This window comes from Astatotilapia calliptera, chromosome 7 (genome assembly GCF_900246225.1).
Source record: "Astatotilapia calliptera chromosome 7, fAstCal1.2, whole genome shotgun sequence".
Lineage (NCBI taxonomy): Eukaryota > Metazoa > Chordata > Actinopteri > Cichliformes > Cichlidae > Astatotilapia > Astatotilapia calliptera.
Window position 1 is genome coordinate 36010781 of NC_039308.1, and position 23773 is coordinate 36034553.

Genomic DNA, 23773 nt, shown 5'->3' on the forward strand with positions numbered 1-23773 from the left:
GAAAAACACCGAGTGGACTGAACATCAGTGAAAAAGCATTTATTTTTAACTATATGCACTCAAATTTGAAGATAAAGAACTGTTAGCGTGATTTTTGATATACTTTAGGTGTTTAGTGAATTAAATCCAACAAAAATATGCTGCCTATTTAAACAGATTACTAATTGTATTATAAACTATGACTGGAACGTCCACTTTCTAGTGTTTTTCAGTTCAGTATTGTCTTTAACTTCCCTCTCCAAAAACAAAAAATACCTTAAAGCTTTTCTATTTTTACAGAAAGAGAAACGGTATTTCTAAAAGATGCAGTGCCACAGCTTAGAACAGAGAAGTCTTTGACAGAACTTCCAAAAAACAATAAAATAAAAGGAAAATGTATGAAATGTGAAACATGACAGCAAATAAAAAAGATAAGAAGAGGGAAAAAATAAAATAGGAAACAGGTCTGAGTGTTGGCAGAGGAAGCCAGAGGGTTTTCCTGCTTTACGGTGACCCACATATCACAAACACCCACATTTATGTAAACTCACAGTCCTTGTCACATGCTAACAAGAATTATCACTTGGCCGCTGACTCACTCTCTCCAGAAATAACCACACAGCATTATAACCTGGATGCTACGCTTCACCTCAGTGACTCCAGTTTGTTACAACTGGGTTAAACAACAGCAGCAACTGCACATCAGAAGAAGAAGAAATAAAAGAGAGAAAAGAGGACACAAATCCTTCAAGACATGCAGCCAGACTGAGAGCAGGGTAATTACAATGTGAAACATTCTGCTCACTGATGTGACTGAAAACATATTCACTCCACAGAGAGAGAACACCGTAATTAGACAACCTGCTTCTGTGCACAAAACTGGTTCATAGACACAATTTGGTATCACAGAGATTCTGCAGATGTTCTGCATCAACCTCATGGTGAAAGGAAACAGTTTTATACAAACAGCTGTTTAAAATCAAGTGCCTACACTATGAACTCCACCCACAGTGCGATGGGTGCTGGGACAGGAGGAGGTGTCACTGCGATTCTGGAAGTGGGACAGAGTTGGTGCGAGGATGAGCCGACGAGGGTGATGCACATCAAACAGAATTTGACATAGTCTTAGACGGCTTTAGAGACTTCACAAGTGCTACAGTTAAAAGGTGTCTTATGGAAATGACAGGAGACTGGTGTAATTAAGGACTGCAAGAGCTTCAAAAGGGGTATGATAAAAATGAAGGGACATGACATGTCTGAAGAAATACTGGAGGAGATGACTTGGACTGACCCTTTAAACCAGAGTTAACATTCTTCTAATGGTGTTAAATGGTTTAAGTAAAGGATTTTAATCCTGACCGTCAGTTTGTACTTTCCTAAATCATGTAACAAGAGGTAATCATTTGGGTGGGTTTTTTTAGTGGCAAGACCGGGGCATTACAGTGACTTTATGTTTCTATTAAGATCTCAGCCTTGGCTAAGCCATCAGCTGTGTGCTGTTTGAAGGGATGGTGTTTGACATAGGTCTGTTTCATGTTTGTGAGTGCTGGTTGTGTTGGCTTACTGTAACCTACATTTTGGGTTATGACCATAACTTTTGTGTTTTAGGGAACTGCTGACGCAGTCAGTCAGTCAGTGATAGCTGACAGACATTTCTAGGCATCAATGAAAGTCACTGATTTTGTTTGGGATGTTGGTCCCTCACTGTTGGGCTAGAGCCTATTCTAGCTTTCATAGAGCAGGAGCTGGGGTACAGTCTGGACAGGCTGCCAATGTATCGCAGACCCTCTCCAAATACTCAAATATTAGATAATATTATAATATTAAAAAAGATGGTAATATCAATAATGTGAAACTGCTGATGTCACGGTGGCCATGCTCCTTTTATCCACAGTCTTCTCTGAGAGGAACAGGGCCTTACGCTATGAACTGAAAAGCTTCTACAAGGTGCTACCAACTTGTTGTTTTTTTCCATGAGAATTATGATGAGTTAGAGTACTTAAGTCAAAGAATCATTTCTAAAACTGCAAATCTGCCAAATTACACAGCAGTGATCACTAGAGACCTCTTTGCAGAATGTGCCTTTAAATGAAGTATTTTAATATCGAAAACAGCCAGTTCTGATACAGGGAATAACACCCTAAAGAGGTATAGCCAAATTATCTTTGAGATACGATGATATCTGGAGAAAAACAGTAGTGAATGAGATAGAAAACTCAGTTTGTATCAAACTCCAGCTATTCTTTCTACACTGATGACTCACTGTTACAGACTAATGCTTTAAATTCATCCAAACAGAGTGCAGAATTTAGGGGTCTGTTTTTAGATAGTGTGGTATGCATTACAATAAACGTCTTTAAAATTAAAGTTGTGCTGACCAGCCAACCGTAAACTGCTGTTTAACTTCACCAGACTCCATTAGGTGGTTGTAGAACACGGAATTTAATGGCTCAGTACTCATTAATCAGTGTGAGTGACAAAGAAAAGTACAAATGCAATCATGTCTTTGGTAAAACTTTTACAGTCACAGCCGTGTTGACTGGCTGAAGCTGCTCTTGTGAAACCCCTCATTTGATCTGATCAGAGCCACTGCTGGAGTCGCACACTGTAAACCGAATCTTTGAGGTTTCACAGCAACATTCCTTTTTTCCCCACTTCATCTTGCCAACTCTCTTCCAGTTTTTTGCTGCTTGCCTCTCCTTCCTCATTTTGTCTTTCCCAGGCTCATCCCCTCGTCACTGGCGTGTCCTCAGATCTCCCCTCCACTCTGTCCTCTGAGTCGTTCTGAGGGAATGAACAGGCTAATTATCAGTGTGAGAAAGTTGGTGCAAGTGTGAACGCCTCTCTCTTCAACTTTGCTTTTGCCTGAAAGACTTTTTACATCTAAACCTCCCAAAGAAAGTTGGAAAGTCAAAGAAAGATGAACTCTCTGACTATCATCATCACCATCATCATCATCACCCTAAGGCAACTGGCCACTGGAGACATCATCTGGAGGTACCATGTGAAAGCTCAAGCACCAATAGCAAGAGCAATGACGTATATTGAGCATAATGTAAAATACGCTCAGTTCAGTATGCTCCCAAGTTAATCTGAGAAACTGCAGAGCTCTTTAATTATATGTGATTTTGAAATTTTCAGTCACAGATTTTACATCAAATGTGATGATATCTCACTAGCTTTAGACAGAAATAAGAATGCATGTGTGAGCTTCACCAATTTTCAGGAAAGTGATTTTCCATATTTTTCCTGATGTTTAAAATAACAACTGTTATTTAACCCGTAACCTTGAGAAATGAAGAACAATTACTACCTCAGATAATGTAGGCTAGCTAACTGATGTTTATCCACTCATTGCTAGTTTCAGGTTAACTGAAGCTGGTCACTTTACTGTGGTGCAGTAAAGTCACCCTACACAAATTAGACATTATTGACTACCTGAGTTGCTTTGGAGAAAAGGTCACTGACTGAGTGGTCACTGGGTTTGTGTGTTAGCGTTCTACATTTTCCCAGCAACTATGAACAAATTCAGTGCTCTTCTGTATGTACTATTTCACAACTACCAGCCACTCTGACTGAAAATTAAGTGTCTGGAAATAATGGCATCAAAACCAAGTAATAGTGTCAAAATTCCCATATTCTTAGTAGAAGCACAGAAGCTTTATTATAATAAAATAATGGCTATATTGTCAGGTTTCAAGGGCGAACTCCATGAACCATAAACAAATTGTAGCTAGATAAGGTGGATAAGGACTAAAGCACCACGAGGTAGAACAAACCTGACCCCACCATCAGAAGATAAATGAATTTATAGGTGACCCAATTTGGTAAACTTAGAGCTGAACCACTTCTCAGGAAAGGAGGAGGCTAAAAGTTTGTGTTGCCCAAGACATACAAAAGTTTCACACTGGATGATGACAATCAATTTACCGATGGATCCGAGTCAGAGCTTAGTTGCAACAAGAGAGAGGATTTTGTAACGCTTTCCATCAAATCCAGTACTTGGGGGATTTTTTTAGTCCATAAAATAATTGATATTAATAATAATCACTCATTGCACATCACCAATGAACAGAAAGTAACCAAAGCATCAGGGCTTTTGCAGTTGTGTGAATAAGTGCATATAAAATCTCTGATGGACTACTAACCTAGAAAAAAGCAACCAAAAAGAATAGAAAACTGTGCAATAAAGAAAAAGAGTCCCGCATGGATCTCAAACTCATGTCTCCTGGGTAAAAGTCATCTTAATTATGCCACTACCATCCCTCCATCCTCCTTAAAAGGAATTTAGTCGCTGTTTCAAAGATCAAACACTCTTAGTTTGACTGTGAAAATCAGGCCATCATAGCTGAACTACAGAACGGCAATGATATGCAGAAGAAGAGAACTATTTGGAAGAAGAGAGAAAAGGAATAGACGTCAGACCAGTGGAAATCAGGGCTTTGATGTCATAGGAACTTTGGTTTTATGTGTTTGTGAGATGTAGTAAAGGAGGTTCCTGCTGTGAAGCATATGGTGATACAATGCTCACACCATCCCTGGGAACACTGTTTGTTTTCAGCAGGACAATGAGCCGCAACAAACCTCCAGGCTGCGAGGGCTGCATGACCAAGAAGGAGAGCGATCGAGAGGCAAAGAGCTCTAAACAATCATGATAAATAGAAGAGCTTAAATGATTGTGAATCCACTGCAAAAGTGTCTTAAACCCACAGTTTTCCAGATGTCTACTGGAGGGCGACTCCTGTGTTTGGAAAACACACTTTGGGCTATTAAGAATTCTGATAGAAAATAACTCTCAGCTCTGGTGCTCTCTGACCTCAATAAACACTTTTGTGATGAGTGTGTGTTCCTAACCACTAGTTATGAGTCTTATTGAAGAAAACACAAAGTTTATTTTGTAAATTAAGGTACTAATTAAAGTAAAAAATGAGAATAAAGCATGGTATAAAAAAGCCTCAGATGAGGCTGAGATGCATTTGAAGCTTTACAACAAACCAGGGGGTGCTCCCCCAGAAGCTACGTTCATTATTTATATACAGTCTGTGATTCCAACAATTCAATTAGACTAATTGGATGAACTGAACTGGACCTTTAGTGCTTTATGGAGCATCCTTAATGCAATTATCTGACAAATAAAATGGTTGAGCAGACTGTCCGAGAAGTATAGTATTTTATTAGCAACATATGTGTTTCACCTGTGCAGTTATTAGGATCCAGCTTGCTAACCAAGTTATCATTTCTAGCTATAAAAAACAAAACAAACAAACAAACACACCCATGTCAGAGGCCAAAATGCTTCAAAATAGTACTTCATATATGAAAGCTTAGCTTCACAGTAGCAATATCCATATATTCTGTTGCGTTTCTTACGTGTGTTGCTCGGCTGCGAGTCCATGGGAATCATCATTTTGCTTCGAGTTCCTCTCCTGGCAGCCAGAGAACGCTCCAAAGTAGAGATACTGCTGGAAACCTCATCAGCATCTGCTCCTGGAACATCACAATCAAAACCCAATCAGGGATTCAGACATCTTCATTTCCTTGGATTAGGATTTAGGTTTAGCGTTCCATTTTCCACTTGGAAAAGATCTTTATTTGATACTTTTGTGTTTTTATCATTATTAATTAGGCCTGTTTACACAGCTAATTAAACCAAGATTCATAACCCATTTATCTTAAACGTAATGATGTAAAATAAAGAGAAACTATAAGATTAAATCTAATTAAACACGTAAAAAATATAAGTGTAACTAAATGAAGCTTTGCTATACACATTATATACTAAATTGATTGGTAAATGAGAATCAGTGCTGTACCTGAATGGCTGCTTTTGCTCCCCATCTGGCTCTCTGATTGGCTGTGTGCCACCTGGGGGAGGTCCTGGCAAGACTGGATTGGTGAATCGTGGCCAGACGGTGCGATGCTGGGAGCTTTCTCCATGTTCTTCATCTCCATCTCCTCGTGGTGGATCCAGAGGTCCGGAGGCCGCAGGTCCTTCTGGCTGCCCTTCCTCTTACTGGCACTGTGACTTGCTCTCTTCCTGCACAGAGGATGAGAAACGCACCGGGGAGGAGGGTCAGGAGAAGAAAACACTCCATCCATCATCGTTTATTTCCACTAAATGAAAGCACTGTGGGGTGGAGAGGGCTGTGAATTCTCCACCTGTAGCTGTACTCAAATCTGATCATCTGGATCATAAAACAGTATGAATTCAAATGAAATTTGGCATAATGTCTTGAACTGCCTCGTACTCTTGAAGATTATGAAACAAGATTATGCTCACTGAAATGTGGAGAGGAGAATTATGAAATTATACTGACATTATAAATGGGATTATACAGAAACTCTCTGAACCAGAGCATCATTTCTACTTGTATCTGTATTTTTGAGGAGTTTTCCTGTGTTTCAAATCATTAAAGATGTTTTGTTGTTTTGTTTTTTAATTTGCAGGATGTTGAGCTCTCATAGCCACCATATGATGTCATGAACAGGATTACAATAAAGGTGGATTGAAGGTAGGAAGATGAAATTAATCCACTTTATTAGTGGATTATATGATACCAAGTGTAATTTCATGAACTATATAAATAATCATTTTGACTAAAACTGAGAAAAATACTAAAAACTGCAATTTCATGAACACAAACTAGACTGAAACTGTTCATCCATTCATTATTTCTTGCTTATCTGAAGTTCTGTCTCTGTAGCAGTGGGCTAAACAGGGTATTCTTCTCCCAAGCAATCTTGGTGCCTGCAGTGGTCGACCATCGCTGATGCACCCACAATGAAAGACATATTGATTTGGAGAATGGAAATGCACTGAAGATGCACTGTGAACACAGTTGCGGCTTTTCTGTCGCATTTCTTACAAATCGGTTCAAGGAGGCTAGAAGTCGAGTTTAAAGGCATAATTGCCATTCCTGCTGTTACAAAAGTCATCTGCGTGAGTTGACTTCTAACAGGTGGTTTTGAAAGAGTAAATAAAACCTCTTGAGTGTGTTTATAAAAAGAAAACCATGACAAAACAAACTACAATGAAATAACGTTAAAACCTGATGAACTGACATTTCCTGGGATGATAAAGTCTACATGCAGAGATCTAGCTGAGGTTTTTGCTGGCTGGGTTATTTGTGATTTGGTACATATATTCAGACCTGTGTGAGCTGGCAGGGACATTAATTTCAGAGTAAATCTCTGTGAGAAAAAACAAGACATGCAGGGCAGCTCATTAACCATCTGCCTCATTACAGTGACAGCCGTTTATTGCCATCACACAGATGAATGAAACATCTTACTTCCTCTGCTGGGCGGAGGTGCGCCGTGTGCAGATGAGGGCCACGATGACAACCACGACCACGGTGACGGCTCCCACAGAAACCACAATGATGACCAGGAGGTTGCTGTTCTTCTGAGGGGTGACGCTGCCGTGAGGGGGACGCATCTGACCAATTGGAGACTCTGGAATAAATACAAGAAGAGAGGCAGAAGTTAGAAACATGAATAAATGCACACTGAAATCTGTATATTCAAAATGAATATACTAAAATGACATCAGTTTATAAAGTTTATGCCATTTTTACTGTGAATTCATTATGTATAACAAACATTTTCCTGAAACCTTCACCTAAAATGCTTGATATAGTCAACATTACAACAATAAATTATATATACTGTAATATCTCAGGCAAATTGTTAATGCTTTTTCTTTTGCTCATTAGATCTATTAAACTAACTAAATTTCACCATAAAAAGAAAAGACAAAAATTGTTTCATACATTTTGATGATTGCTGATGACACAGTTATATTCAATTCAGTTTATTTATATAAACCCACAATAACAGCTGCCTCAAGGTGCTTAAATATGAAGAAAAAAAAGTTTTCACAGAACTCTATGAAATCCCGTGAAAAGCACAGTCACTGCTTCCATAAGGTTGGGGTAACAGTCAGGTGCTGCTAATCAAATGCATTAACTGATCACCAGCAAGTCTCAGCACCTATATAAATTCAGACGTTTTGTCAGTTTGCTGGTCAGGAGCATTCAGGTGTGTGTTAGAGAAGCAATAATTGCTCTATTCAGAGAAGGTTCATTTGACGTCCATCATTCTCCAATGAGAAAGATTATTTACAATTTAATTCAATTCAATTTAATTCAACCTAAGGTCACATGGTGACAGTATATTTAGAAAGACACTGAGTACGACTTGTCTGGAAGGCTTACGAGGAGAACGCGTTTCTTAGCTGAGGAGAAGATGGCAGCACAGCGTAGGTTTGTAAGGTTTGAATAAAGCACAAGATTTCTGGAGGAATGTGCTTTGGCAGACGAGCCCAAAGTGGAGACGTTTGCCTCAATGAACTGAAGCAACGTTGTGAAGAAGACTGATCCACAATTACTCCGCAACAATGTGAGAGACTAATAAAGCCATAAAGAAATCATTTAATCATTTAACTTTTTCTATTCGAAGAAGATTGAATTTTACTGAAATTTAAATTTGGTTTTACCTTTTTCATAATATCATGTGGAAAGCAGAACAGGAAGGGTAACACTACTATAAGTTGATATACCGAATCAAATTTTAGGCAAATTGCTATATTTAACTGCTTCACAGTCACATTTTTATATCTGTCTTAGTTGTGCAACCAATATATGTTATTCCACGATACCCAAAATTGAGACAAAGGAAAAAGAAGAAGTGGTTTGACTGGACTGAAAACGCAAAGCTGCTGCTGTTGCTGCTTTACCGATCAATACACAGTGTGTGTATGAGTGTACGACAGGTGTAAAGGGAAAGAGGGGAATTGATGACACGCTCTGTCATTCATTAACTCGACCTTGGCGCAGAGAGAGGGAGAAAATAGGAAACACATATGGCGCATGAAGTCCAAATGCAGAGGCGAGGGAAGTGTGTTAAAGAGGGAGGAGCTGGAGAGGTGGAAAAAGGAAAGGAAAGGAAAACATAGGAATGGAGAGACAATAAAATGACTGAGAGGGAAGAGAAAATGAAAGAAGAAGAAAGGGAGAAGATGGATGAACAAAATATCAAGAGAAGTGTGTACATATGAGACAAAGAGAAACACAAAGGAAAAGAGATAGCAGGACACTTTTCCTCTTTCACCTTCTCTCTCCATTTGCTTGTCTCTCTCAATGAAAACCACAATCCATCAAAGCTTACGGCCACAGCACAGAAGCCACAACACCACCTTCTTTTCCTTTTTAAAGTACAATTTCATCATCTTTCTTCCTTTTTTTTCTTTTTAAATTCTTTATTTAATTTCAGAATTCTGAGTTTTAGCTGATGCAGTTTCTGCTTTCATTGTTTTGCGAGAGCAAAGGTTATGGGGTAATTAAAATATACTAAGTTCAACCTTTGATGTCACCAGAAAAAGTGATGACAGTTCAACTTCTTTTTTGAACAAAGCGTCAACCTTCAGGTCTGAAAACTGCAGATCTTCGAGTGGCCACGTGACGCTGGTTCCAAAAGCGAGTCACTCATCACAGCCTCTCATGTTAAAATGCTTAGTTTCATGGATGGATAAAAGCACGCACATTTTTATGGACAGTATTGACCTTTATAACAGCTGTACAATCGTGCTGTACAGAGGGCAATAGCGAATTCATGTGTAGTGTTTGCGCCTTTTAGAGTATTTTAATCGATCTGCCTGCCAAATATAATGTTTTCCTGTGTGGTGCAGGCCATCAAGGAAGATTATGCTTCAATTTTTATGAGTAAAATTGTAGAATTTCTACTGTCTACCACAAACATGTATTAGACGCTTGCTAGCATTAAGTGATAGATTAGTGCTTGATTTTATTATCCACACGTGGTCACATCTGGCTCCTAAAATCAAATGTGGTGGCTGCAGAAATGCTAAGGTTGAGGATTCAAAACGTAAAGTCCAGAAACCAATGGTTAATGTCATGGTTACATTCATGGATTATATACAGGCAGCGTGATCTCAATCCTTTACTGACCAGGATCTGCCTCTATGGTAAGAAAATAGGTATGCTTGTGGAAAGTCTTACCTTCTAGCGTTTTGTGTGAAAAATGTGCATTTAAGTCCAAACCAAGAAGTTCTGGTGATTAAAACTAACTAAAAACAACATCTGAAAATAAAAAGTCCAAAAGATCAAATGAAAAAATAGCAGACCTACAAAGTCCTGAAAGTCCTGTGATTGATGACACTACCTTCACCTCAGCTACACTGTGCACACGTTGATTGCTTTGAATTTTTCCCCACTGGTTAAAAATGATCACAGTTGTTTACAAGTGACAAGTTAAACATGTGAAAGTGAAGGTAAAAATGATTTAAATCAAGTCAATCATCACCTGTTAATCAGCATTTCCTTTTTGTGCAGCGGTGGTACAGTTCTGTTTCTTTAGCACTTATCCACTCACTTCAGATGAACTCAGCGACCATAAAATGGAGAGAACTCAGCTAATTAGGTCTGATTTACACCTCAGAATGTCACATAATTAAATTCATGCTACTCTAGCATGAAAAACAGAACTGAAATCAGTAGGAGTCACTTGCTAACTTAAAATATTTTATAGCTCCTGGGCGTACAGAGATGTTTATATTGTGGGAACAAGTTGGCTAAACTTCAGGTAACTTTCAGGTCTTTTCCTGTTATGCTAATGCATTCGCCAGTTACTTGGTTAAACACTCGTTCCCACAAGCTGGATAAATATTTAAAACAATTGTTCCCACAAGTTAAACAAAGAACAAAATACTTGTTCCAACAATATGAACATGTTGTTCCCGCAAGATAAGCAATTTAGTTCGACCAAGAGATAAAACATCTTTTTCCACAAGTTCCTTCAATATAATGAAATTTTTCTCACAAGAGAAACAACTTGTTCAATGACATGCCCGTGAGAAAAATACCTTGATCCCACAAGTTAAATAACTTGTGTGCATTGTATCACTGCATATACATGTAGCTATATAGCTACATGACAGAACAGATTAGTTTGTACAGAATTGTCACGATCCTGGGTCTTATGACCCAGTGTTTTGAGTTTTAGTTCATTTTGATGTTTATAGTGTATGTTTAAGCTTATTAAGTTTCCTATGTTCATTTGCTTATTAGTTCCCCCTTGTGTTTTCAACCCCTGTGAAGTCTCCCTTGCCCTTCGTGTGTTTCATGTCTGTGTGTCTTATGTTGTCAGGTCTGCGTCTCATTGTATTTCCTGTTTTATTTTGAAGGGGTCCTGTGTTCCTATGTTCAATGTTTTTAGTGTTACTCTCTCCTTGTGACGTCGTTATGTTCATGTGTGTCAGCTGTTTCTCCATGTGTTCCCATTTCCCTCATTATCCTCCTGTGTGTATTTAGTCCGTGTGCTTTCAGTCATTCTTTGTCAGGTCGTCTGCTCGTCCATGTCACTACTTCAGGAATCTATGTCAGTTCACCATGTTTAAGGTTTTTTCATGTTTAGTTTTAGTTCACCCAGTTTGGGTTATTGTTTAGTTTCACCAATGCCCTTTTGCTAGCCTCAATAAACGGCTTGTTTTTTGTTAAATCCACGCCACGTTCAGTTTTTGGAGTCTGCGTTTTGGGTCCTTTTGTCAACACATACAGTCTGCCCTCGCCGGACTGTGACAAGAATACCATTAATGTTTTTCTTGTTCCTATTTATACATTAAGGAAAACTTGTACAGGAGGTTTAAAACTCTTGATGTTTTATGTACAGGACTGTGTGATCTGATGTTAACTAAAGGTAACCGTGGAGACAAAAATTTGATTTTAGTTAGTCGAATGGTAGTCTTCTGCTCATCCGCTTATTGGCACCTTGTTAAATTTCATCTTAAAAAAGCTTTTTAGATTAAGAAAGGTCGTGGCAAAAATGTCTTTCATCAAATTAATATTTGTTTTTACAATAAATTACAGTTTTATTGAGTATAAAGTAGAAAAAGAGTCCGTAATTTTAAATAACAAAAAGATGCAACAATAGCAGCAACTGACAGGAAGTCAAAACTGACCCGCGAGCAAAATGTATGTTACTGATGATAACAAGAGTAGTAACAACCTCTACTGAGATGCCCTTCAGCAAAGTAGCACAGGCCCAGAAGCTCAGAGAAACTGTGTAGAATAAATCACAAACTCTCGCCAGCTGAGTCAGTTTAAAGCCACAACGACACCAACAAATCAACACAAGGGCGACGGAGAGCACAGAAATCCTTGCAAAGCCCAGAAATCCAGCAGGGAAGCGAAACTGAACAGTTACAAAGATGACAATGCAAACAAAGACATCAAAATGCAGCGTGATTCCGACTAATTTTATTTTATAGCTTATAGTTTATTCTTTGTAGACTGGAGCATAAAGCACTGTAGCACCAAAGGGACAAATCAAAGACAAGGTCCACCCCAGGGGGAAAAAATCTCTGTGGAGAAACCAGAGTATACACATCAATGAGGCTTTAATCTGAACATCACTGTCAGTCACAATGACATCATACTGGATAACATTTTGTCCTACTTTTACTATGTTCCTGCAACTGTTCATGAACAAGCAGGTTTTTTTTTCATTTGTTAAGTTTTAAAATCCAATAAATGAGTATTAAAAAACTTCAGAGAAACAACTCAGCGCTGTCCTTAATACCAGCAGAGAGATAAACTCAATACTATCATACAGTCCAATTATGTGCACAACATTATTACTGAAGCCTCCTTAGTATTTAATTAAGGGTTGATGTTAATGTAAAACCTGCATCACGTGGACGGTTCTTTTGGAGGCTCCTATGGAAACCACATGCTGTAAATAAACTGCAACATCTCAGCAGTTAATGGATTGACCTTATACAAAGACATGAACAGAAATAACTTTGCGTGGGGCACAATCCACATTACAAATCTTTTTATCCAATACTTTGGTTTATACAGCTGCAAATCCAACACTTTTGCCAACAATTTGATGTGTTTAGTTTTTCAGTATTGTCATCATATTAGCAAATATGTTAATCTCTCAGTTTAGGAATATAAACTTAATATGCATAATGTATAATATGCTTAATGTGCTTTCCATTAATGTATAAACATGAAAGCCATTTTTTCTGACCAGCAGAGAGAAAATGTCTGAACATTTCTGAGCTACTTAAGTGAAGCTACAGGGGGTTATAAAAGACGAAGAAGTTAATGTTTTTGATTAAAACTCTTGAGATGTTGTTTCCCTTTACTTAAAACTGAGATATTTTTAACTTTAATAGCTTGGCGCTGTGAGTGGAGAGGTATGGACCTCTCACAACAACTGCCAGCATCTACTTCCCAAGAGATATGAAGAGAAAACTGAGGAACTTTAGTGAATGAGTGGCAGTGCTGAAGGTCTTTGCTCGGTTGAGGCAAGAACATCAGACGGGATCGGTTCACCTCTGCACAGAAGCCGTCAGACCTACAGAGCTGTGGCACAATGAAACCAATCTGAGGTGACTCTTCTCAAGCTCATTTTTCAAGTGAGAGGAAGCTCTGCGACATAAACGACGACACCGAGTTAAAGATGAAATACCGTTGAGCTGATGAACGAGGCTGCGACCTGCCTGACCCGCAATAAAGCCAGAGGGGAACGGAGGTCAAAGAGGACAGATTTATGATCTCCTCCGGGAGCAGCAGCAGCAACTGCGCTGACAAAATGTCAGAGTCCATCTTCAGATATACACAAGCACACACGCTGCCCGACAGTGCTCCAGTGAGACCAGATATAGACCCTGACCTCTGACCTACCAGCGGAGGAGGAGTAACAGTCTTTCTCCAGCAGAAACGGGAGCGGACAGTTATGATTATGACCATGGTTTATATCATCAGCCAATGCTTTAGCTTTTATAGTGGTTTCAGCATTATTAGCTGCAATAGTAGTGTAGTTTACAGCAAATATAGTATTTTTATATGCATCAGTAGAAGTGGCGTTAACTATGCAGTTTGCATGAGTACATTCACTTTAGACATAATTATTGTTCTTGGTATGAGTATAAGTCACCTTGTATTAAACATAATGATTGTGTGCAGTAGGGAAAAAAAAATCTCTCTCTGTGTGTTTAATTTCAAACAATAGTTGACCAAGCAGCACAAAACCCTGAAAAGATGATTTTGACTTCCAGCATTCACCTCTCCTGTCATGCACAGCTGCTACTACACAGATGCTGGATTAGCCGGGTCTAAATGCTCTCCGGTGGAGTCCAAACTCTCCCAGGGGTTTTAAAAGTGGTATTTAAAGTGGTTTAAACATGGCGAGCTGGGCTGAACCAGACTGTCCCGCTGATTTTAACAGTAGTACATTTGTAAGGTTGCCAAAACTCAGACGTCTGGTGTGTAAAGTACACTTTTGCACTTAACATCAAGCCCCACATTCTGTGACCGGCCCTGCTGCATATTGCGCTCTCCTGGTATGTGTGGAACAGATGGATTACTTTTGCTTCCAAACACAGTGTCCTCACAACAACATAAAAAAATCCCCACCTTTTCAGCGTAAGCATTCGTATTTTAATATAGCTAATTTTGAAATAAAGCTTTTCTATCAACATCAACATGCTCGTTTTCACTGCTGAGGTCCTAATTTTGCAACAACATAGCTATCTGACAAAATCAGTGTTGTCTTTGCTATTCTATTATTTTGGCCTGAGTTATTTACAGACCGTCTTTTAACCCCTTGGCAACCTCCAGTCGCTATGGACAAATGTATGTTCTTTGATCGGCTAGCGATCTGTTGCTGAAGTTTGTGGCCTGCCGCTGAGGAATCGGTCACAAAACAGGTGCTTCACCAGAGAATTCCTTGTGTTTGCTTTGGTCTTTAGCAGAATGCTAGACGGAAGATGTCAACATGTTCTTGAACACTGACTATTGCTGAGTATTACTCGAAAAGTGCAAATCAAGCTACCACTGCAACCATGATAATGTTCACGAGAGCTAAATTCAATGTTTCAAATACAAATGTTCTTTTGTTCCTGTTTGCACGTTTCACAGTTCTGCTAGGTGAGGAGTAGGAGAACTTTCTGGGGAAATAAAAAACCACGACAGGATGAAAATATTAATTATATCATTAACAATATTAGAAGTACAGACAAACAGCTGTATTCCATATTAGAGTGTTAGAGCCATGGAATATAAATAATTCATATGTTTAATATTGTTAGTTGTACTGTTTTTAATTAGAAATGAAAGGCAACTATCCTTTCTTCTCTATGTCAAATCAGTCCAATAACGCTGCTGTTGTTGTCATTATATTAAAAACTACAAGCTGAAGATTTATATGCCACCCCACTCTTTTAATCCTGTTTGTCCATAAAGATGATTATTTTCCTCCACTTTATAGAAACACTGATTGATGGCGAGATAGTGAATCTAATTAAATTTTCCTGCCACGGGCGATGCGACGGCGAACATGAAGCGATGCTCACCGACTGTAAATCAGCAAGCTGGAGCTCCTTGTCAGGACAGAGCGACTTATTAAAGTAAGTTTAGACATGACTGAGTCGAGTGATTAGAGGAATCAGTTGAGCGGCTGTGATGAGCTGATGATGCTGCAAGAGTATCACAACAGACACGCACACACAGCCAGCTCAGCTCTCAGGAGATTCAGTCTCATTGTTGTATCGAGCAAAATAATGAACCTAAAAGTAATTCTGCTTTCTGACAGACTCAGCAGAAAATGCAGAAGATGAGTTTCTGTTACCGTTGATGCTGCTCCTGTCAATCGGGTTGGTGTCAGGCGGCCAGTAGGCGTGTTCTCCTCCTCGACCTGAAAGGCGAGAAAGAAGGAGTATCACTAAGGAAAAGGGATAAATGAAGAGAAAATGGGCTCAGAGTAATTTTGTGGATGGAACACCTGAATCTGACAGAGAGATTGCTCCCTTCTTAGGAAATAAATTGCCGTCTTAAGGCACATGTCATGTTGTACATGTGCTCTCTGTGTATGTGTGTGTGCAGTTTCTCCTAAGAGTGCATTTAGACCAAATCCTTAGGTTTTATCCACCCACCTGGATCCTGACACTGGATTGGATGTTTAGAATGGTTTCCATAGTAACGAAATACAGACAAATTGGAGATGGTTATTGAAGTGGTTCAAAGCTGGATCATCAAAATGGCAAAGCCAGCAGCTTTAAATCACCCACTTAAACTTGATTTAAAGAGGTTTAGATTTTTGTTTTTGTGTTGTTTCTTTGTCTTTCAGAAGGTCCTTGTGTGTGTGTTCTTATTACTTTTGTGCTAACATGACAGATATTCTGAAATTGAGTTTAATTAACTAACACAAAGTAGATTTATACCTGAAGCCATTTTGTATTATAAACTTTTTGCTTTCTGGGTAAATAATGATGCTGCTATCTATGCTTGCCAGTTTACACTCTGAAACCTGGATTTATGCCCATTGCAGTTGGTGTTATGAAGGAGTGGCTAGAGAACTGTTCTGCTGGATTGTTTATTACCTACATATATTCATTAAGACCACGGCAAAAGTTATGGAAAGATATAAATACATTTTTTAACGGGCAGTTTGGTCCAGCTTAGAAGTAGTTAAGGTTCCAGGTACACAGACCAGTTGACTCGTCAGTGGTAATCACCCTTCACTAGGGATGTGTAAATATGTATTTCTCGACCAGCTGGTGAGTGTTTGCTTGCTCTTCCTGTATACGTCTCGGTCACAAAGAGGTATACACAGCTTGAAAAGCTCCTTGTGATTGTTTTGGTTGCTATCCAGACTTCTCTCCAATCATTTACCAAGTACTCACAAAGCAACAGTGAACCTGTGAAGAGTGTGACGCAAATGTAAAATGTTGACCTTTAAGTTCTTCAGTTCTGGTTTGTGTCACTATTTTTTTTAAAGTTGCACTTCCGGTGAGTATCTGCAGACAATTTGGAGTCTTTCATCGAAACTAAAGGTAACCAAGGCAATCTGCAAATGACCAAAGCAATTGCAAGGAGGTTCGGATGGTGCCAAGGGGTTGCCATTGTTAAAAAAATGACAGATATTTCTCAAGAAATTCCTTCTGAAAAATTTGAACAGGACACCATCTGCTCTTGAGAGCTGTGTGAATAAGTCCTGACTTTTGGAGTCATTCCAGATCTGGATCGAGGAATTTTTGGAATGATTATTTACCACTTCAATGTAGAACAAAATTCAAAAGACAATACTTGTCTTCACAAATATGCAGATAATTAAAAAAACAATTAACTGGGAGACACTGTCATAGCCAGTGAGACCAAATTCTCGCAATCTGGGATCCTTCTGAATTTGGGGAATCATGCATCTCAAATAACTGCATCAAACAACCTATCAAATCCACAAAAACGAGAGAATTTAACCTTCACTGGCTGATGCACTAAAAACTTCAGAAACAGCCAGCTAAAGACAGTTTATTGAGTTTCTGCCTCAAAGTTAAATAAATGTAGATGGTAATCCTGAACCCAGTCTTCTATATGCAATAGTATTCACATTCTGAACTGCTTAGATAGAATCAAGACTTTAATTATGTGTAAGTTAGTGACAAAGATAATCTAACAGCATTTTATTTGTGTTTGGACACAGTCAGTTTCTCTGTTTATCAGTTACAAAGCCAATTCAGTCAGCTAAGTTTCACTAATGATGTGCTTATATCATCCAATTCTTTGTCTTATTTTTGTGTTGTTCTTCATATTATTATACTACATTGTGGGGAAAATATTTCAAAGACTAATTTGTCAAATAATCAACTGTTGTTTGAATATCTAGTAAAGGCTGAGCCAACAGGAACTTTTTAGTGTTGATGCCAATACTGATATTGACATACTGGCAGGCATTTCATGCCTTTCTATAGTTTCCTGGCTATTTCCTGGCAATCAGAGTAGGGCTCAACCCTAGCATTATTAACACTTGGAGCTAGCCTACTGTGCTCACTTGAAAACATTGACCACAGACATGATAAACAGACATTTTAGTATTCAGTTCAGTCTTTACCTTGCAAGCATTGTATAAGCAGACATTAATAATTTTAATTTTCTAATTAGATTTAATTTTTATGTTGACTTTTTGTTTTAATTCAGTTCCAGTTTCAGTTAGTGTCCAGAGTGAATTTCAGTTTAGGTTTATTGTTTGAAAATGTTTCAGTGTTGGATTTAGTTGTTTTCTTTACAAAATTAATTAAAAAAATACAAATGTGTTTGACAGATATTTCCTCTGTATTTTAGTTTTATTGTGTCTGTTTTCCAAGTTCACTAAATAGTTTCGATTACTTTATTTTTTATGAAGTCCGGTTTTTATTTTTTACCTTAGTTTACTAAAATGTTTTGTTAATTTCAATTAACTATACTTAAAATAACCTTAAACATTAACCACCACAGCACAGGATGGTTGATTAGCATGATGCACTGGGCAATACAAATGGTATTCTGTGCATTCTGAGCTGCAGCAGTTTTAAAATCTCCAGTTACACCCCTATCAGTAATGTAATGAGAAGTCAGTGCTGGCATTTTGTGTACTGTTCCACAGAGTAGTTGGGATGTATAGACAAGGCCACAGATCATTATTTAAAATGAAAAAAACCTCCTGTCCTATCTTTGTTGCCGATGCTTGAGTCAGAAAATTTAAGATATTTTTGCTGAGGTAAGATATTTTTTATTCATAAAGTAAGAGTTTCTTTTCGGTATATGATTTTAGGTGTTGCTCCAAAGTGGATCTGGATGGAAGAAGTTGACTTAACAATACATTTATATGGGTTGCCTTTATAGTTTGCCTCATTTGCATGACCACTATATTGGTGAAAAACTTTTCTGAATAGTCATTTTTGTGTTTTACCCTAGTTTACAAAGCAGCAGGCGAGGCCAATATGTGAATGCAGAGCACTGAAGGAAAAACTTTAAAGAGGAAGTAGATCATCACACGGGCTGCCAGAGAAGACAGACTGGAAACTGATGAAAGAGATTTTCAAAACCTCAGCACTGTCGCTCCCATCAGGAAACTGAAGCTACAGACCCCCATATCTCAAATTCACTTAAAGTCACATTTTAAAAGCTGATTCCTTTCTCACGTACCATCGAGCAGCAGCAGCTGGGCTCACTTTCAGTTTGTTGAAATATAAAAATGTTGGAATTGTTTATGTTTTTCAATCTACCCAACCCAGTTTTCATTAAAGTAGGATTTTGAAATCTTTAATCAATTCTTTTTCTTCAGTCTGCCAGTGCGAGTGCATTTATGGCTGTGTGTGAGTGAAAGCGTGTAAATGTGTTTACAGAGCATAAGGTCCACAGAAACAGGGCCAGGCATCAATCTTCCCTCCTCCCCTGACAACACCTCTGATTTATATGGAGAGGGACCACAGAGTGTACATGTGCACATACCACATACACACAACTGTCAGTGACAAACAGCACCATTTAACACCCTGACACATGAGCTAAGTCCCAACGCCTAAAGCGCTTCGCTGCACTTAAGTCCAGATGCACTAAAAATTCCCAGGACAAAGAGGGTCTGAGGTCCGTTCTGTTTCTGTTACACTGAACTAAGTACTGGAAATCTGGTGAAAGTCAGACTGGAGGACAGCCCAATCCATTAACCTACATCAGTTTATGGGCAACCCATCTAGGGTTAAGGATTTGTGTTTAACCACATACTAAACAGGCAAATATTCATAAACTAGAAGATTTTACCTTTTAAATAATAGCTCACACAATTTGGCATTTTGTTAAAATCCTTTCTAGTTCTAGCTGGAGAAAAATTCTGTAGAAAAGATACAGGGATACACAGAAGGTTCATGGATATACGAAGGAGGATATGTAGATGTGACACAGGAGGATACCATGGGTGGGTGAGGTGGAGGCAGGGGCCACCCCTAACAGGAGAAGCCGAAAGAAGGTTTAAGAACAACTGGGGACAATTCTATAAAAAGGGGTGAATGTTGACCAAACCTAAAACCATATGGATGTTATGTTAAGACATTAAACATGAACCTGGCTAATCTAGCAAACATGATTGGAACCAACTAAAAATATGCTCTCAGTCATCTAACAGTGGGTTGGCAACAACAGGTTATATGCAAAGAGCCAAATATTTGCATATAACCTGTTTTTGACTGAATGAAGTAATTTTATATGAGCTGTGAAATGAAGAAAAATCAAATTAAAAAAACTTTTCAATGAACATGAACAACGAATATAGATTACTGCATATCGAGTCTCAAAGCAGCAAGCTGTTAAAGCAGTAAATCCTAGCTCACACTCAGTGGTGGTTTATCTGTTCAGAAGTGCAAAAGTGCAAAAGTGATGCCGTTCTTTTTATCTATAACAACACACCATGGGAGCTCAGTCCTTGAAAATGGTGAACTGCCCTCTTCAGTTAAAGACAAACTCAAGAACCTCAAACTGGATACCTCAGCCTTCATTGAATGATGTGACTCAGTGAACATAGTTGCTGTTCCAATGGGGGAAAGAGTGTATGGATGCCTACATGATGCCACATCTTTCTATGGAAGAGGATTAGGGCCACTGAAGAAAAAAATGTGGGCACGTTTTTTCTTTTTCTTCTTTTCCAGAATTCTGAGAAAAAAGTCAGAATTCTGAGATTAAAGTCCGAATTCTGAGAAAAAAGTCTGACTTTTTGGAAAAGAAGAAAAAAAAGATGTGCCCACTTTTTTTTCCCCAGTGCCCCAATCCTCTTCCGTATCTTTCTGCAAATCACTGAAATAACCAATCAAATATGAGTGTGCTTACTTTTGTAGTTAATTATTATGTTTAACAAATGACTATTGTGATAAAGACTGAAGTCAATGTCATTGTGAGAAACGTCTAAAAATTTTAAACCTTTTTTTAGTACAACATTAGCCACTTCTGAAAGAATATTGCATTTTACGTTAACAGATGACTGTTTCCAGTCTTCATGTCCTCATGGAGGAACTAGGTGTTTGGTGTGTGCCTTTTTTCTTTCTCTCTTTTTTGTTCTTGTTCAAAATCCTTTGTGCACTATATCCAATGTTTCTCCTCTGCACACGTCCAAACCAATGACTTCTACAGTCCTTGGTTTGGACGTGTGCAGAGGAGAAACATTGGTCCAAACCAGCTCAACCATGTTTCGAACTTTGTCTCCAAAATGTTCAACCTGAGCTGCCTCTCTATAGGTCTCATTTCCGATCCTGGCTATTCTGGTCACTTGCAGTTAAAGTCGTAGCATCTTCAACTCTGACACCTTCAGCTCAGCCTCCTCCTCCTGTTAGGAGGAAAAGATGATACCTGCTACATGACATTCATTTTTATCCCCACCACCCTGTCTGCATCCTCTTCTTCACCTCTCATGTGCATTGTCCACCTTCACTACCGCTGCTTCTTGCACTTAACACTATTACACCTGTCTCCCTGTAATTCACCTACGTGTATTCTGTCTTACTTCTACTGACTTTCATTCCTCTTTTCTCCAGAGTATACCTCCACCTCTTCAGGCTCGCTTCCAGCTGCTCCCTACTTTCAATACCTCATGGTTCACAGAGGTTTATCTGTCAGCATCACCATAACAAACGAGAAAGGACTCAGAGAAGATCCTTAAGATAATCCTACCCTCACTTTGAACCTATCTGTCACTACACCACACCTCACCACTGTGTCGCTGTCCTTGTACATGTCCTGTATCACCTTCAAATACTTCTCTGTCTTTCCCGACTTCCTCATGCAGTTCCTCTCTTGGCACCCTATCATCTGCGTTCTCCAAATCCTCAAAAGACACAGTGCAACCTCATCAGACCTTCTCTACATCTTTCACAAGCATGAAGTCGTATGGCTTCATCACCTCACTACTTAACCAAGGTTCAACAGTTCTTTCTCATAGCTTTAAGTTATGAGTCATCAAATTTATCCCTCTGTAGTTACTACAGCTCTGAACATCATAATCAGTACCAGTACACCTTTTTCTCCATTCCTCAGACATCCTGTCAGTCTCTAGTATTGTGCTAAAGAATATGTTTAGCTAATATGTTTAGATATGACAGCTCTATAACTGCACAGGTATGTCATCTGCACCAACCAAGATGTTCCACTCTTCACCCTCATAGCTGCCCTCACTTTCTCCTTACTATACACTACACTTCATGATTCAATAACAGTCCTTCATCTGTCCTCTTTCATTTTCTGTGTCCGCTCCTCAAAGTACTCCTTCCATCCCAACACACTTTCTTCACTGATCATTTGACAATGGGACTTGACTGACCACAGTGGCTATCTTTGTTTCTGAGAATCTGTTTCATACTGATATCAACATTCATTACAAATAAAATCCAACATAAAGGAATGCTCTCCAGCCTGCAGTGAAATAACAAAGTTTAGTGTTGAAAATAAAAGTTTTGCACATTCATTAACACCGTGTGCTCTTCTGCTTATGAATAGAAACCTGTGAACAGTGCATTAATTATGCCTGAGTTAATTTGATGAACTTATAGTGAAAAAATCATTCTGACAGGAAGAAAATTGGGTAAATTTCTCTTTTTACATTTGTCTTCTCAGTCAGTTTTTCTGTTTTTTGGTAAGTGATTTGTCACCACGGGTTTTAGGATGCTGGGATCTCCCTTCAAGAAGAACAGGAGGCAGAGACACTGCCTCAGTTGAACGGAAGAGTTGTTTTCTTGTTTGGTATTTGGTTGCCATCAACACAAACAGGAGCTGTAGCAATACTGCCCGGAGACAACTTTAAAGTGCCTGATTACTGGCACTTAAATTTACATAGTTTACAAAACTTTGGCACTTGGCAGAGATAGACCTCATTCATTTGAATGCAAAGACATGATAAATATACTTAAATTTTTCATGCATAAAAAAATCTCCAGCCCAGATTCTGTGATGTGTGAAGTCTTCTCAGAATTAGTAACATCCTATCTCTTAGTGATGCTGATGAGCTCATCCATGAGCAAACAACAAAACATTGAAAGTCCTTAATTTAGTTTTAAATGCAGAACTTAAAGTCCTCCTAACATACAAAGCACTCAATGATCAAACCCTATCATACTTTAACGACCTTATAGTATCACATTAGCGTTTTGCACTCAGACTGCATGCTGACTCGAGGTTTTTAAAGTTTCCAGAAACAGAAATGGAAGCAGTGCTTTGAGATATCAGCTTTACTTGCATACATACTTGATGCTCTTGAGTGTTGCTCAGTTTATCTTTACAAAGTGTATTTCAAAGCAGCAACCTCCCACATTTTAACATAAAGCCAACAAAGAATGCCAAAAACAGCAGTTCCATTAGTGACCACTTGGCGCTGACTCTAAAAGTAAGTTAGTCCACAAAGACTCCCATGTTAAAATGTCCATCAAGAGAAATCAACATGCTTACAGCAGCTCTTTGAGCTCTACAAAAATCTTACTCCCTCATAACAACTGCAAGTGATTTTTTTTTTTTACTGAACTGATTTTTCACTTCACTGAACTGGACTTTCTCAGCCGTGTTTGTGCTGTTTATGCCCTTTTGGAGCCTCTTTAGTGGAATCATTTGACAAATAATAAGGGTTGCTCTGCAGTTAATTACATTAACAGACTGTCCAAGAAATCTGTACTTTAGTTTTGGTGAGTACATTAATAGAATGTTATTGGCTTGTTCCTCATTAACTCTCATATTTCTTTTTGTGTGCCTTGTACCAGTACAGTTTATGAATACTACGCTTGTTTGCATTATTAACAGTCTACTATCTTGTTCAAATATCTGTAGTCTATAACTGAGTATTTTCTGCATACTTTTTCAGTTGGGGCGTCCGTTTTTTGGACTTCCCTCCCTGAGCAGGTCAGATTGGCTCCTTCTCGTCTTTTAAATCCATCTTACAGACAGATTTCTATAAGCTGACCTTTTCCGTGCCTCCACTTTGA

At 38.6% G+C, this 23773-nt stretch overlaps 1 protein-coding gene across 1 annotated transcript in view; it reads right to left on the reverse strand.

The window, feature by feature from the left end:
- Positions 1-23773, reverse strand: part of dcc (DCC netrin 1 receptor) — a 246414-nt gene that overhangs the window by 51224 nt on the left and 171417 nt on the right. The window contains exons 22-25 of the mRNA XM_026172224.1: positions 15637-15702; positions 7272-7434; positions 5793-6016; positions 5350-5466 (exon numbers count right to left, since the gene is read on the reverse strand). Of these exons, the coding sequence (XP_026028009.1) occupies positions 5350-5466; positions 5793-6016; positions 7272-7434; positions 15637-15702 (570 nt within the window). The remainder of the gene's footprint in view (positions 1-5349; positions 5467-5792; positions 6017-7271; positions 7435-15636; positions 15703-23773) is intronic.